At 36.8% G+C, this 16,992-nt stretch overlaps 3 protein-coding genes across 4 annotated transcripts; all 3 read right to left on the minus strand.

Annotated features, from left to right (window-relative positions):
* Positions 1 to 2,604: 2,604 nt before the first annotated feature.
* On the minus strand, positions 2,605 to 3,660 carry LOC119981645 (ESCRT-related protein CHMP1B). The gene has a single exon (XM_038824719.1). It carries the CDS (start codon positions 3,559 to 3,561, stop codon positions 2,950 to 2,952), a length of 612 nt encoding a protein of 203 aa, XP_038680647.1. The 5' UTR covers positions 3,562 to 3,660; the 3' UTR covers positions 2,605 to 2,949.
* Positions 3,661 to 4,497: 837 nt separating this feature from the next.
* Positions 4,498 to 5,187, minus strand: LOC119981947 (protein CUP-SHAPED COTYLEDON 1-like). Its single transcript, XM_038825086.1, has one exon. The coding sequence runs from the start codon at positions 5,185 to 5,187 to the stop codon at positions 4,498 to 4,500; it is 690 nt and encodes a 229-aa protein (XP_038681014.1).
* A 514-nt stretch (positions 5,188 to 5,701) lies between these two features.
* On the minus strand, positions 5,702 to 16,616 carry LOC119982764 (dynamin-related protein 3A-like). Of its 2 annotated transcripts, none has more exons than XM_038826306.1 (20): positions 16,125 to 16,616; positions 14,519 to 14,801; positions 14,402 to 14,430; positions 14,207 to 14,308; positions 13,172 to 13,240; positions 13,019 to 13,078; positions 12,627 to 12,740; positions 12,375 to 12,423; positions 12,116 to 12,225; positions 11,133 to 11,225; positions 10,611 to 10,703; positions 10,385 to 10,522; positions 9,636 to 9,749; positions 9,381 to 9,476; positions 9,183 to 9,222; positions 8,749 to 8,900; positions 8,497 to 8,643; positions 7,701 to 7,753; positions 7,501 to 7,603; positions 5,702 to 6,471 (listed from the first exon to the last, which is right to left on the minus strand). In XM_038826306.1, the coding sequence occupies exons 1-20, from the start codon at positions 16,497 to 16,499 to the stop codon at positions 6,199 to 6,201; spliced, it is 2,493 nt and encodes an 830-aa protein (XP_038682234.1). In that variant the 5' UTR covers positions 16,500 to 16,616; the 3' UTR covers positions 5,702 to 6,198. The 2 variants fall into 2 exon arrangements, with proteins under 2 accessions (XP_038682234.1, XP_038682235.1); XM_038826307.1 differs by having other exon boundaries at positions 6,199 to 6,471; positions 7,501 to 7,600; positions 16,125 to 16,499.
* Between the last annotated feature and the right edge of the window lie 376 nt (positions 16,617 to 16,992).

Below are 16,992 nucleotides of genomic sequence, written 5' to 3' on the forward strand. Positions count from 1 at the left end.
TATATATGTATGTATGTATGTATATGTATGTATGTATGTGTATGTATATATACTTGTGTGTATATATATATTATATACCCAGATACGATTATTTTCTTATTTTGAGACAAGGAAAAATGACTAAAAAATACTTTGGACCATTTAAATTCCGAATTTGAATTGCCCAACTCTCTCTAAATATTCTTTTAATTTGAATTATACAACAATGTAAGAATTCCAAATTTGGAATGCTTCAAATAGGTGGTCTCATTCATAAAATCAGTGACCGATCACCAAGTCTGAACAGTTCTGTTAAAATATCAATTATGTAAGTGACTCATAATAAACCAATCAAACCGGACGACTTTTCATAAAAACCATTGAACCGTGCCAATAAAATCATACAATTTTTAAAATTATTTGTAAATATCTTTTCAATTAGTTATTATATATTGTTAATTATGATGTGAAACTTGATTTATATATGTATTGAGTGTATTGTTCTCTATTAGATATGTTATGTGAACTTTATTTTATATTTTAGATTTTTAAATGGATGATCATATAACTTTATTATAGTATTTATTTTAATATTAATATATTTGTCATTCTTTAATTAAACCTGCGATTCGATCGATGATTCACTAGTTGGACTAGTGAACAAATGACATAATCCCTTGCCTGGATCGATATCCAGCATGATTTTTATAACATTGCTATTTTAGATTTTTTGGAATAAAATTGGTAGTAGCTTAACATATGGGATGGGAAAATTCTTATTACCGTATAATTCATCCCATAAGTTGTTGTCTAGAAGATGATTTGCTGCAGCAGGAACAACATTAACCACTTGGCGAAAGCCTTTTCTTCAGATTTACGAGGTTGAGAGTTCGAACCAACCACTTAAAATATTTTCTGGTCAGAAGTTCAAATCAACAACTTATAATATTAACTTATAATATTTTCTGATTGGAAATTCGAACCAACTAGTTAAAATATCTTCTTGTGACAAATTCAATGCTGACGACCCGAGATTTTACACCTATTAAGTAGTTCAAAAAACGTGTATTCTGAATTTAGAAGATCAAGGCCAAGAGGAAGTTGGTTGAGAAGACGTGGATATTCTGGTCCTTTTATTTCCAATCTATTGCTTGTCAGTAAGATTATGGATATGCAACCACTCCCTTCATGCATTGAACCTGTCTTGTTTATATACTTGAGAGTGTAATAGTTCGTTTACAACTTTCATAATAACAAAAAGGATCAAGAATAAACAAGAACATTATACGCACCCAAAAAAGAAGATGAAGATGAACGGATGATTTTGAATTTTGGTTGGTTTCTGATAGAAGGGAGATGAACAGAGCAGGAGAAGGTGTGGGCGTTGTATGATAAGGATAATAGGGTGTGTTAAGATTGGTCACGTTGGCGAGATTTTGGAATGCACTTAGTAAAACGTGAGGTGTATATAGCGCTCATCAAGAAACAATTGGCATTATAACTAAACTAAAAGATATAGATGGTAGAAGCAGCAGAAGATTGCTTTCTTTACCCCAGATTAAAATCAGAGAGTGGAAATACAAGTAGGTCATCAAGGTATGTATATGTATATCGATGTGGTCGAACTGCAGCCTAATGTGGCAACTGTAAGTCGACAAATTCACAGGCTGATGATTTAAATACTAATAGGGTGCTAACAGGAAGTGCATAAAGAACCAAATTAAATTATCAAAATTCAAAATGAAAGCATATTCTAACTAGTGCTTACTGCTTAGCATACCAAACTGTGACAAATTGAGTCAAAGTGGATAAAGGAAGAGAAAATCGGTTCCAGCAATAAATCAAAACCAATAAACCATGACTAAGAGTGAATATTTTTCCATTGCAACAGCATACCATTTTAGCAAATGCTTCAAGGCAGCAAAAATGCACCAAGTAAACAATATTAGAGACAATCAAATATGGTAAATCTAGGATGCAAAGATCAAACTGGATTTAAATAGACTTCATGACACTATAAGAGGATGCAAGCACATCCATTCCTAAGTATATGAAAGAGAAGCTCCAAAAAAGGTTTTCCAAGGCAAATAGCTTTTCAGATCACAGAATTATACATTTTCCTTCCTTGAACTTCATGCAACTGCAGAAGCAAAAATGTGGCAATGGCAACATGAATCACACTTAACATAAATTCCAGGCAACAACTTAGAGCAACATATTAGGCACAAGGTGTAAATTAATAATACTGTTTAGTTGACAACAATCTCTCCATACAACACATGGTAGAACCTGTTCATCATCGTCTCAAAAGATTTCAGATGGTTGACCACTCAGACAAGTCCTAAGAAAAGTAATGTGGAAAAGTATTTAAGAATTTCAGACACGCCAATATACAAAGCTGAAAACTCATCTCAAGAATATATGGAAGAATGCAAATCTATGGCAAGACGCTAAGTCAGATAGACTGGGGTTTGAAGGAAGCACATGAAAAAGTATGTAACTCAACAACACAAAAATCCAATTTCATACCAGTATAACTAGTGACTGCTCATGAAACCTGGATTCAAAGCAAAATCATCAATCAAAAGCACAAATCATAAAGTAAAATATTATTCATTCTTGATAGCAACAGAACTGGAGTTCATTCTTGGTAGAAAAGAATATCAGAGTGGGTCATATGACAATGACCCATCTAATGAGTTCAGTCCCAGATATTACAAATGAAGAAATTGGAACTTCAAATCAACCAAAAAAAGAAAATTTAAGGCGCTTCAACTTTTTCAAATAACTTGCAATGCTGAGCATATATGCCCTCTTATCACCAAGTTCAAGCTTACTATGCCACAAATATAAAACATCCATATTTAACAAGTAGTAGAAAGTACCCAAACCCTTCAATCCAAAATTAGCCAAATTTACAACACATACTGATAAATCAGACTCGCATATTACCTGATTCTTATATACATTTTATCCTCTAGCCTTGAGTTCTGCAAGTCTCCTTGACAGATCGTCCTCTTCAACCTTCTCCTGCGCCTTGGTTGGCACTGCATGTGCAGCTGGTTGTGGTAGCCCCACTGAAACCTCCAATCCATAGTCATCTGCCACCTGCTGCATCAAGCTGTTGACCTCACCTTCAGGGGTGGACAGCGAGGTAGAACCAGCCATCGAACTCTCCATGAATTCTGCCTGCACCTCCATGTTGACAAACTGCTTCTCAAACTGATCCATAGTTTCAGACATCTTCTGCAAATTACCGGTGTTGAGGGTCGACTCTAGCGACTTGACGATGTTGGTCATGGACTTGCTGATGGTGGTCATCTTGGCCTGAGTATCGAGCCTGGCGACAACAGCATCGAGACGGGAGGCGAGGCGGAGGTAATTCATCTGCTCGGTGCGCTTACGGATGGCGTTCTCGGCGTAGATTCTGGCACCGTCCATGTTGCCCTTCTCGATCGCTTTCTTCACCTTCAACTTCTCCGCCTTCTCTTCCTTCTCGCACTTCCTCGACTGCCTCTGCAGCGACTTAGACGTGAATTTGAGATCCATGATCTGGTTCAAAAGCTTCTCCGTGTTTCCCATGGCCGATCTAGTCGAAATTTCGAAATCTAGGGCTTCAGATCGAGAGAAAAAAAAGGAGAAGATAACCTAAAGCTAAAGCTTTGTTTGGAGAAGATGCGATATGGTCGCGGACTCCTTAAAACGATTCTTGCCGCGTTAAGATGTATGGGCCCAAAGTCCAAACTGTTATACTCCCAAGCTCAAGGCTGGGCTCTGGTTGAAACCCTAATGGGCTATGCCTGGACACATTACTGGGCTAATGGGCTTAGAATGACAGGCTGGGCTCGGGTTGAAACCCTAACGTAATTTTCTCTTTTTTTTAAAAAAAAAATATCATTGAGAAGTTTGCTTCTCATTGAAATCGAATATTTGACACACATATGTCTAACTCAGCCGAATGTCAACCAAACCACCACTCGTTAGTTTTTTTTTTTTTTGTTAGTTACTACTACTTACTACTGCACAACAGTAATTAACTATAAAAGTCACTGTGTAAAACATCTACGTCTATGTATAAATGGAAATCAAAGAGATCAAATTACGATCAACATTGTTGGATAAAAAGAAATTAAGAAAATTAAATTAAATCAAACTCCACCTGATTACCAAAATCTACTACATAATTACGGATTTTTGCTATACGTATGTCTATACCTAATTCACATGATTTTCTGTATTAATTAAACCAAATAACTCAACATAATACGTACTAAAAAATTTAAATAACAATTTCAATATATATATAAGGAGAAATAAAAGATTATTTTATGTACACTAATGTTAGCAACTAGGGTTTCTTAAATAAAAGGTTTACAAATTAAAATATATTTTCTACCAATATATACAATGTCGACATATTGACATTAGCAAACAATTTATGCTTACTTGTCAAATACTCTTATATGTTCATAACCCTAAACCTAAACAACAAGACTTATCAAACTCTCCTCCAGGTTATCAAATTAAGGACGATGGATTTTGATCAAACTCCTCCATGAGGGCATCATCTATTAATGCACATAAAGCTTCCATATCCTCAGCATCATCATCGACAACTTCTCCTTCTACTTCTTGATAATTATGAGGAGGAGGAGGAGGAGGAGGAGTAGTGTTGATCCTTCTGTGATTCTTCTTTGGCCTTGTAGTCTCCTTGACTTGACACAACACAAGAGTGGAGCTTCCTTCAATGTCTTTGTATTTCCCGTCAAGACGATACTCTTGCATATTCCACTTCCTATCTTTGATCTCCTTCATGTTCTTGTATTCATTCTTGGGCTGGTAGGAGAAGCTACGAACTGACCCTATTTGCAATCTGGTTTTAGGATCTTCGATCATATCATCTCTTTCTTCCTTCCATTTACCGGTGAGAGTTCCCCTCTCGAAGCGGCTTCCGGTATCTGATTTCTTCTTCAAGATAGTGAAGTAATAGCGAGTGTTTCGAGCATGACATCGATCATATTCTCCACACTCCTTCATCCACACGTAATCGTTGCCATAAACATCCACATCTTTGATGGGGGAGTAGAGTTTTGATGTGTCCACCTTCGTCACTTTCGGGAGGAGATGGTAAGTGATCAACTCCTCCGGTGTCGGGACGAATCGGTACCCTAGAGGGGGGAGTTCACTAAAACCACTAGTGTAAACCATGCTTGATTTGACTTAATATCAATCAGAGAAGCAACCAGAAGAAAGAAAGAAAGAATGGAAGACGACGACGTGGTTTGAGGAAGGAGTGAAAATTATGAGAGCAACTGCTAATTCATAGATTTGATGCATGGCATGGTGTTGACCTATATATATATATATATACAGGAATATCTTTACTGGTAGGTTTAGTAATCCAAATGAGCATATGAAGGGTATTTCATTGGATAACAATAATTGGAGAAATGGATTTCTGCACGGCATTAGCTAAATTCAGAATTCTTCACAGCATTAGTTAGAATATTTAGAATTTTTTATTTGGAAAAATGATTATATTAAATTAAAATTCCAAAATTCTTTTTGTCCTCTTCAATCTTATCAGGATACCAATTGCAAGCAGTACTCCAGCTAGCTACGTTCAAAAGCAGAAAATTAATTACTTTTTTTAACTTAAAATTCTTTTCGAAAAATTAAAAAAATTAGAACCCTAAAAATCCAAATTAGAGGAAAACAGGCATCACATCAATTTATTCAGATATAGAGAACCCTAAAAATCCAATACCATATAGCTTCTGTACAGATAACCAAGTAAGACACTAGCTGGCTGGCTGGCTTGGGGTTGACATTTGAGTTTAATTGTCAAGAGACACTGACCATTTGTATTAGCCACAATATTGGCTAGAAAACATTAAAACCAGTGATGAGTCCCCTTGTAAAGAAACTCATCAAAAAAATATATAAATATATGAACTACTGACAAGAAAGGAGATCATTTGCTCCCTATCATTCTTTCTGGAGCCAGATAGAATAAGGCAATTATAACCCGCCTATAATGCTCAAGAGAAACATAAAAACAAAGATATGCGGTGCGCGCAGATCTCTAGCTCTTAAGAAAACTAATTTCCAACCTAGCCAACTAGGAAGACTTGATTTAATGATCTTGAGAAATATGGAAAGGGTGGCTCACAAATGAATGTAATGATGCTGACCAATTCACGCGTTCAAAAGGGCGGCTCACAAATCAACTTGGGGATAGCTACCAGTCATGTACGAACGCCCACTTCCATTATTATCTGCATAATGTGACTGCAGCTCTCCTGAGTGAGAAGCCTTTCGAGATTTCTGGGTTTTGGGGGGAGGAGTGTAGGAATAATCATTCATACCACTGCTGGGAGAATACATTGTTGAAGTTGGCAAACCGTGAATCTTGGGCAAACCTGTCATATCAGCACCCACACTGTATCCCCTCTCAACTGTTTCAGCTTCCAATGGCAATTCATCCAATGTCTAGTAAATAAGAAAGAGTTAGACAAACCATTTACCCTTATAGGACTGAACAAGGAAAAGCCATTAACAATTAAAAAAAATAAATAAAAGCAATGCATGGGAGAACGATGCATTCAAACCCTAAAAATAGTTCTTTCTTTCAAGGCAGCCTTCAACTTCTAATTTCTATCAGGAGAATGAAGCTTCTAATTTGACTATGGGAAATAGATACCTTAAATTTTGCCGAAATATCAGGAAGCGGGGACCAGGATCCCCGCAGGGAATGGGGAATGGTTTGGAAAATTCAAATTGAGAATTTAGTATTTGCAAGCAACAACCTCGTATATTCAATTAACAATATACAAGGATAGAACTGTCAAATATATTCACCGTGGCATGCAGACATTTGGAAGAATCTGTCAAAGCTAACTCTAATAAGACCATTTGCACTGACTAAAACATCCACATTTATTTCACCAACTGCTGATTGACTATTTGTTCTCCAAAGAAAAGAAATAGCAACTCCACCACTCCACCAACTCCAATATGCAAGAGATGTGAATGAAATCATGCAATCAAAACTTCTTGCAGAACCTCTGCTGCGAGGGAAAGGGTGGTGACTTCTAAGGCGAGTAGTTTCCTCGTTTCCAAGTCAAGGGCTCGAGGACCTATAGTTTATAAGGGTGGTGACTACCTATGTGTCAAGCAAAGAAAGCTAGGCCTAGTACTTCCTATATGAAGTGGAGAGCCATGGGAAGAGATGAGATCAACCTGGAGTGAAACCTAAGGAAGCAGCTCAAGTTGTAAGGATGCTAATTCAGCGGGGAACCTTTAGCAGAACTTCAGGCACACACAGGTCACCCAAAGTACACTCATCACACATGCACAAGCACGAATGCATACAGAAGTGAACCAGCAGTCGGGAATCCGTCTTTCCACTGGTAAGTTCGATGCATTGCCCTAATGCTCTTGTAAGAACTATAATTTAACTTAAACCAACACTCTAAATTCACAGTGTAAGTTCACTGTCAAAATACTACAAAAAATTACCCGGAATGCCTGTTGAAGAACTCGGAGCATTTCTCGTGTGCGCTTTCTTTTCGATGCAACCTCCTCAGGTTCCTGTAACATCTCTTCGAACAGATTCTCTCTGCTAGAACATAAGGTACATAGGACAATCAACCTTAACATAGATGAAGAAAAATGGTGCACTGGCACTGATGATACAAAATCAAATAGTAACTCATTACCTGTAAAGCTTTTTAATGAAAATGTTGTGAAGCTCACGTTTTGTGTGGTTTACCTATTACAAAAAAATCAATGGTCACAAAACCTATAGATCAAGTCAATTAAAAATCAAAATAGTGCCCTAAAATAAAGTGATATAGCAGGCGAGAATATTTAAATTTTTAATAACTAGACCCACAGTCCAAAACTATGGCATAACTTAATTTATAGACATTGTAAATTAGAGAATTACAGCTGGCACTCATTTGCAGGATTATAGGCACATGTACAGTGATTACAAGACTATTTCCTAATTCCAAAAGGGTAAAATTTTGCCATTTTCATTTCAAATACATACTACAGAGAGCCATGCATAAAATAATGCTAACAAGTCTATAATTGTCTACAATTAGAAACCCATGTTCAACAAATATGGGATGCTTCCACTGCATCAAAGAGAAAGAGAATGGAAATCAACAAATTGCAGAGAATCTGTTCAAGGCTTCAAAAACTGATTTACATTCAGATTTCCAAAACCCTTGTGTCAACCACAACATGTTTCATTGGAGCCCCTTCTCCAGATCAATGCTCATAACAATTTGCGCTATACAATTTTAAGACAGCCTATAACAAAGCTACACGTTTAGTGATATGATTCAGCATGTACTTTTTTTGAGGGAATTTTCAGCATGTACTTATAATATGTGTGTGTGTGTGTGTGTGTGTGTAATTAGCATGTCCTAAACACACTTGCATCTTATTTCAGGGAAACAAATAATGGTCAGATAAAAAAGAAAGTACATAGAATCCAAATTTTACCAGGAAGTGCATAATTGCTTTTGGCACGGAATCTTCAATGTTCTTTCGAACAATGTCATAGTACGATCTCAACAACAGTTTTGTGACAGTAATTTCAATAGAATCCTGCTCCGAATGGCTTTCTGAGGGCCTCAAGATGGTTGGGGGCTAAGATAAATGTCAAAAACCCGCACTTTTAGAAGAAAAGAAACAAATAAGATGTTACATCAGTATAATCAGCAATTTGTCAGAGAGAGAGCCTCGTGAACGTACTTCTCGTAAATGAATCATAGAGAAAGCTTGCTCTAGGCTGTGAACCGGTTCATTATATGACTTGTTTATTGGGATCTCCTTAGCATAGTTGCGATTATCATTCCCACCACCGAAAATTGATGAAATTCCCCAGCTTGAACCGCCTGGGGCTCCTATTATATTCAGTTGTTCAAAAGTTTTTAACTTATCTAATGATTCTATTGCTTGACATTTCATAAGAAAGATAATAACCAACAACTACATCACATTAAATCTTTAAGGACAGACGGAAACCCAACGCTTAATTTTGCCCAATATCAAATACAGAATATATTCTTCCAAACACATTTTTTGAGTGCATGCATGTGCCAGTTTGTACATGCACATTATTGTGCGTATACTACATATTAGATAAACATAGATATAGAAAGTCATTTATTCAAGTAACATATTACCAGCTGGTGCAGATTTTTCATCAGCCGCAGGTCGTACTCCCTGTGAACCATTCAAAAACAAGGCAAACCAGGTCAACCTTCTAGTTATTGGCGGTTCAGAATTTTTAGCTTATTTCCCCAGCACTGTATAATAAATTGCAATAACAAATGAGTAGTTTACACACACTGGGTTGCCAGCACAGACGTAAATTCTCTAACCTGATCAGGCACAATTCCATTTGCAGGTCTTGCAAGAATAGCCCGAGATTTCAGACTTTTCTCAGAGGCCGGCACCTTATCAGTCTCCATACCATCCTAATTAACAAAAGAAGTGACATAACAAAGGAAACAATGTTTCTTCTTTTCTTTTCTTTTTTCCTTTTCTGAACAGGAAAAAGGAAAGAGAATAAGTAAACTGACTTGACACAAACACAGCCAACATAGAACAACAGAAAAGCCATAATGAACATTTACCTTTTGCCTGGATCCTGGAAGAGCAACCCTGGAAGACTTGATTTGTTGTAATGCGTTATCTACAGCCTTGCTCCCACCGATAAAATTTGGATGAGAAGTGTTTATGTAGTCCATCTGAAACAGAGTTGTCACATTAGGAATATCCAAAGTTGTTTAAGAAGTATATATGAGTTTACTGTAAGAAGTAATCAGTGGCCAAAGGTTCATAAAAAGATTGATAAAGTCAAAGAACCCACACAAACATGGAAACCATTTAGAAACACAACGAAATTTAATAAATATAATCTAGCAAATGCTAAAAAAATTTCTGAGAAGCCAAAGAGAATCAGGAACTTTGATCATTTAACAATAGTCATCACAGGTTTAAGGTACTTGATTTTGGCTCCGCATCGTTGTTACGCTCATCACATAATTATGTCATGGAGAAGGAACAGACCATGGCCAGCATCAAAAAATACCAAAGGAGAAGCTCACGAGTTCCATCCCAATATGCATACATATATATATAATGGAATGGTGATTCAGGGATCGTGGATATATATGTATATATACACACACACACAAATACCCATAAACAGTCAGAGGTAGAGGTGAGTAGCTGATGCAGCTTCATCCAATTCAAGTATGACGTTAAGTTGGCCATTTTTAGGGCCCCTTAATCACAAAAGAAACCTTGCTCTTTACTAACTAAACAGTGATGGTGCATTCATTAGGAGTTGTGGTATCCAGTTACTAATTTACTATCATACCTCCATTTCAATAATGTGGCCAATCATTGTCTCTGAGGGTTCAAGACCATCTCTCAAAAAGTTACCAATAACTTCGTCCATACGCTTTCTCAGAACAGGGAATCGCTGTAGTTCATTAACCAGACACCGGTGGCTAATCTGAAGAGAGAACAATTGTAATTGAAACATCAGATGTCCAAATGATGATACGGCAAGACCATAGCAAAAGATGGAAATATAATTCTACCTTTATCAACTCATCATATATAAACCTTGCACATTGAAGGCTTGGATCTAATAAACGAGATATCTGCCTCCGGATAAGAACCTCAAATGGCACCTAGCACAAGGAAAAATAAAAAGAATAAATCAATGATAAAATTTTATTCACGTTTTCATTTTCCCCCCTTAGGGAAGTGGGTATGCATGTAGTTGCCGAAGGTCGATATAAAAACTACTTGGATTCTGTGAGTATAAATATTACCACTGTAGCTTAAAATAATACTGAGATGAGTGCCAATGACAAAGTACTTGGATTCTGAGTATAAATATTACCACTGTAGCTTAAAATACTGACATGAGTGCCAATGACAAAGTAAATGATTAAGAAAGCAATATCTTTGAAATAACTAAACAGATAAATAAACTGTTTCATCCACGTTTTAACGCTTCATGCTTCACAAATTAGCAAAGTGGAGGCGCAGTTTTGATGACGACAATGATTGATTGATGAAGAAGATAATGATAGATATTACATAATAATACTTACTTCTGGTACAAATAGTGCAGATTTAGGACCTGTTGCATTCTGTATGGCAGTTCGAATGTCATCATCAGTCAAATCCTCACATGGATCAACCTCCTGCATTAGAGATCACAGTCAACTGGTTGATAGCACTGAAATTAGCAGCTGCAACGAGTTTATACAGGAAACAGTTGACAAAATACAACGGGATGCCACTTCATCTCATTCGTAGTTTTGGCTTTCTTACCATTATGCTTTCCAATTTTAAAGAACAAAAGAGTATAATTTTCCTCGAAAAAAGAAGCCTACATCTTCTACATTCTTCTTTTCCTTTTTGGAAAAACCTTGCCATGAAAGAGCTTTAGAGGCAGACTAAACATGCTTTTAAGTATCATTTTCATTAGTCGAAAATGTTCAAATAAACCAAACACTCATTCAAGTATCATTTTCAATTCCATGAATCAGTGGAGATAAAAAAAGAGAGAGAAAACAGGAGGGATTTTCAAAGCAAAAGTATCCAAATACATTCTCGGTTGAGTTTGTTATCTATACTACTATTTAAAAGCTCAAGAATTTAGAAGCACAGTAATACACATCATTTCCTTGTTACAAATATTTTGAGAACGATCTCGTCCACATAAAACCGTGTATCATGAATCATGACATTAAAGTCCACATCCACCAATCAATAACTCCATTTGACTGCTGAAGAAAATAAAATGATTCAAGTTTCATTCTCTCCCTACAAGACATTATATTTTTCTAATTTTGTTGCAAAAAGAAAAAATAGAGAACCCCCAAGCAAAAGTTAAGCATATTCATTAGAAAATTGCAAGAAAATACAAGAATGCTTAACCATTGGGCCAAATAATAGTAGTCAATATTTCTTTTGAAAAGCATGAAAGTGAAAGCTTGTACCATGCACCCCCCCACACAAAGCATAGAAAAGAATTTCAAATAAGTACCTAGTGCTCAAGGACACTTTTTAAAGGTTACAAAATACATACCTCTAAACTCTTAACAAAAATATTTTGGAAAATATAGTGTATTCGTGCTCCACCAGACAGCTCTGTTGTGGACATTTCTGCATTTTTCCCCTCCACCATTGAAGAGAATGCTGACCCAACAACAAAAAATCACAACAGAATCGATGAGCTAGGACAGGATATCGCAAATTATGTAGGATATATGATCCAAATAAGCGTCCGAATGAAAGAAGAGGTACAATTCAGACACAGACAAAAACTTATAAGCAACTAAATTTACCTTCAGAATACTTTGAAAGAATGTTGAGAAGAAGCGCTCCCTGGCCAGCCTATTTGATGGCAAAAGAATGGAAAAAATAACTAAAACGCATATAAATATAGCACACATAAAAGTGACTGAGAAGTGAGAACAATCTGCTAACTTTAAAAATTGCACAACAAACAAACATGTCTTTCTACAGAGATGGGGAGAAAGAGAGCCTTCATCTAAGTTGTAGGACCACATTTGAAACTTGAAACAATTATTACGTGCCTTAGACTCTGTGATTTCGCCATAGCTTGCATGTTCCTTTGCAACAGAAACCAGAGTTGAACTTATGCGTGATTTCAGCCCTGGAAGTATTGCCTTGATATGTTGTACTAGTATCTGCAGATGAAAATGAAATTATAACGCACAGCCATAAGCATGACAGATCAGAGAAAATTTTATTATCACAAGTACAAACCGAAATTAAAAACCAAGACCAACCACAAAGATGTAAAAGGAAATTCAAAAGAGAGTAAGACGCCTGAGCATAAAATAAGGCAGTGGCAGACAACAGAAAGGAGGTATTGATCCACATCATTGAAGGCCAACCAGAAGAAAGTTAAAAACATGAAGGTTCCAAGCAAAAAATATAGGGTCTAAATTTTTAGATGTCTTACTTGGTTCAACTTCTTTGCCAGTTGCGGAACGCCACAGCGATCAGCCAGACCATTATATACCTGTTCATCATAAGAAATAAAAATATAAAATAATTACACTAAAAACATCAATATGAAATTATTTGCAATTGGTTAAGGATATTGCAATCATACTGGACGGCTGCGGAAGAACTTTTCCTCAGCCACGAGTGCATCTTTGATACTCCTGTTGAGCATGATATCCTATTTAAGAACAATTTGAAATATCAAAAACATAACCTGTAAGGTAGGTAGACATCTACTTGAAGTTAATCCAGTATAACTGTATAAGTAGTTGTGTATGCCTGCATCTTTGTATGGTTGGGAAGAGATTAACCTTCCCCCTAAAAATAATTTACCATAAGTTAAACAATAAAAACAAATTAGATCTTCACCAAAAAAGCATTATTACAGACTCAAAATTCAATGTAAAATGAACAGTAACGGTATAATGATACGTCAGCACAGCATAAAGTGTCCGTACCATTTAATCTCAGTAAAACAGTAAGTTCAAAACCATGATCCTTCAGCCAAACCATCTAGCTTCAATACAACCCTAGGGCTAATTAGAAACAATTAAAACAGTTATGAATGTCGTCTCAAACCAGGATAAACTGTCTCCAAGTTCAAAATCAAATTGACTTGGTGAGAAATCTCCCGGGCAAAAAGGACAGAAGAACCCACAATACTTGTCCACGAGAGAAACTTCTTTTGAATGTGCTGCCCTTAAAGGTGTTTTACCTACTGCACTTTGTACTTAAAGCATAAATAGATGGCACTTCTAGTATCATAAATCGATAATGCTCAGAATTCAGGTTAATTTACATTGTCACAATTAAAATTGACTACACTGGCTCCAAATTTTCATCCAGATGCCAAGTTTAGGAGGATTTTGCAGACACATATACAACAAAATCAACAGAATGATAACAACCTGCTAGTTCTAGCTCATCAGTGACATTTCTTGCACAATAAGCTGTGTGATACATAGTATCCTTAACGACAAAATAAGCAACAGAAAAACTGTGATTCTATAAAGGAAAAAAAATAAGTGTTTCACACTCACATACAGGATTGAAGAGGGGCAGGGGGGATACTATGTGTAACCCTTGGCTGCCTCAGTAAACAAACATTTCCATTACAACAAAAAAGTAACATGGCTAGCATTACCTCCTGACAACGATTAATAACACCTATGTAACCAAGTCGAAGGGGAATCACTTTTCCAAGCAACAGATTACGGGCATCAGTTCCTCGGTCCATAATATCCAACTGAAGCCAAGGAGAGGTATGGCAAAACTTATCAGTAACTGAAACATTAAATATCATAAAGCAGGAAAACAATATTTTAAGTTCAAATGTGACCTTTGTAATAACACCGATGGTTCGATTACCTGCCAAAAAAAAAACAACATGCCAGAGTCAGAAGAATCAGGATGCAGTTAACAGTCTAAGAAGTACCAAAACAACATATGAACTTGCCATCAGGATCAGCATTTCCAGCAATCTGAAGTGCATCTGAGTTTGCTAAATCCGAATTTGCTGGTGTAACAGCTAAAATCAGACAAGTTGGCTGTTTGATATACGACATGATCATTGTTCTAATCCGTGCTTCAATGTCAGAGGGCTGGTCACCCACAGGAACTTTTGTTATGCCGGGAAGATCCACAAGTGTGATATCAAGTACATTTGGTGAAAAAATTTTCAATCGGATCTGTTTGTCTGAAACACCTTTGTTTCCCCCTGCTTCCCTATCTGTCTCAGCCTGGAATAATTGGGAAATTTTTTGATGGGTGGTCATAATATTAAAAGCTACTTTAAGTTATATAAACACTCAATGTTACACATGCTGGTGTGAAAGAGATGACATCGAGTACTTCCAGACCTCCGAGCAACTAAAAAAGCTTCCAAACTTAGGTTTGAAAAGGCCTTCAGTACAATAAAAGGGAAAATATAGTTGACAGTACATGACACAGTGTATCTTGCTTCAGCAGCTCACATGGCATGTGTAGTAAGTGATTTTACAAGAACCGTATATCTAGAAAAATCTACCCTATTCTGTTCTTGTTGTTCTTGTCAATTCCATCTTACTCAAGTCCTCCGAGCTATCCGCTTACAAATTTTCACAGAAGTAGCATAAAAATTTCATTCTCAATGTCACTCAAATTAGCTAATTGCCCCACATTTCATAATCCTACAAGATACTTTCAGCAAGTAGTGAAGATATATTTTCCTAGCGCATAGGGTTTCTAACAGGATTTTCTATTTCTCTTCAGCAGTTATTTAACCCAGCGTTTTAACTATATCATTCCTTATCTCTAAAGTATAGTGTGAAGTAACTGCACAACATCCACAAGCACATGGATCTAAATTATTTTACTACTAATTCATAGGGTATCCCATATTTGACGTCTTTAAAAATTAGTAATATGAGCACATAAGAAGTTCTCTCTTGGATACGTGATTTGAGTGAACAGGTCATCAACTTTTACTCCATATTTTCTGAAATCCATCTACTCTACTTACTCTCTCTCCTATATGTAACCCAGTGTCCTCCAAAAATATTTTCTCATGCCTTTTCTGCTTGCTGTGATATGAGCAGCATGACCTTCTTATCAGCCAACTACTTCAGCAAAATCTCTTCAACTCAATTAATCAAACATTTTTTTGTTAGATACCCCTCATTATTTTATTTTTTTTAGAGAGACACCCCCCTGGTAGTAATATGAAGTTGCCGAAACAAAAGCACAAACCAAAACAGTATTAATTTGCTACCAAATCATAAAGGCTTTCCTCTATGGTTTTTTCCTTAACTTAAGTTAGCAACAGCAGAATTCATACAAAAGTTCGGCTAGATACTCAAAAAAATCAATGTATTGAGCTTATAATTTATAATTTAGTTTCAATTTGTTTCATCGACCCCCCCCCCAGCAAAACCGTCTAAGTCTCGCATGAGGATTGGACATTGTCAAATGCATCTTCAGTTCTTTCTTTATGGCGCTGAAACAGAACCTAACTACAATCTCAACCGAGTCTCCTGCGTCCTTTGAGACTTTCTCGTAACCGCAAAAGTAAAAAAGTATCGTACCTGAATCTCCCTCCGGATCTCCGAGAAATCATAGAACCGCTTGCCAGGCAAGTGTAGGAACTCCCCCCATTCCTCGTCGGCGCCGTCAGACTTCCTCTTAGTTTGCAGCAGCTGCAACACAAGCGGTCGCCGCGTACATATCTCGGAACCTCGCGGCAAGAAGTCCCTCCCGACAAGCGCCTCCAGCACGCTGGACTTGCCACTGCTCTGGCTTCCAACCACAGCCACCTGCGGCAACTCGACCGTGGACTGGCTCCCAAGTTGCGCAAAGATGTCTTGTAGCTTGTTCACTATCGGGATCACCGACGCCCCCAGAGGAGCCGCCGGCGATGAGGACTGCGATGATGCAGTTGAAGTTACTGGTTCCTCTGCCATGAACAGATCGGTAACGGGAAGAACCCTAGGTTATTGGAGTTTCTTGAGAGAGAAAAAAAAAAGTGTAATTTGAATTGTCAGTTTGTGAAAGCAATTCGAACTACCATATCTATAAAAAATAGTCCTCTTAATTTGAAATCCATTTGAAGTGGTGCGCCTCTACCAAGTACTAATTTAAATTTCTATTTACCTTACTAATATTACATGCAAAGTGTAAATAAAACCACGGGCCCAACTCGATAAAAGAAGGACTAGGCCCATGAGTCGATCCCTTAGAAAGAGCGCTAAACACACTCTGGGTCATGAGCCCACATGAATTTATACTCCATAAAACGTCGTTGATAGTTCTTAATCTCAAAAAATGTGTATTCTATACGAGAGAAACTAGACTTACTTATAATCACTCGACTTAATCATGTCTGACCGTACAAATTTTTTAGTCTTAACAAATAGATCTAGTCACCAAGGCCCCTAGAGTTTGCAATAATAATCA

Source organism: Tripterygium wilfordii, chromosome 17 (genome assembly GCF_013401445.1).
Source record: "Tripterygium wilfordii isolate XIE 37 chromosome 17, ASM1340144v1, whole genome shotgun sequence".
NCBI classification, from domain to species: Eukaryota; Viridiplantae; Streptophyta; class Magnoliopsida; order Celastrales; family Celastraceae; genus Tripterygium; species Tripterygium wilfordii.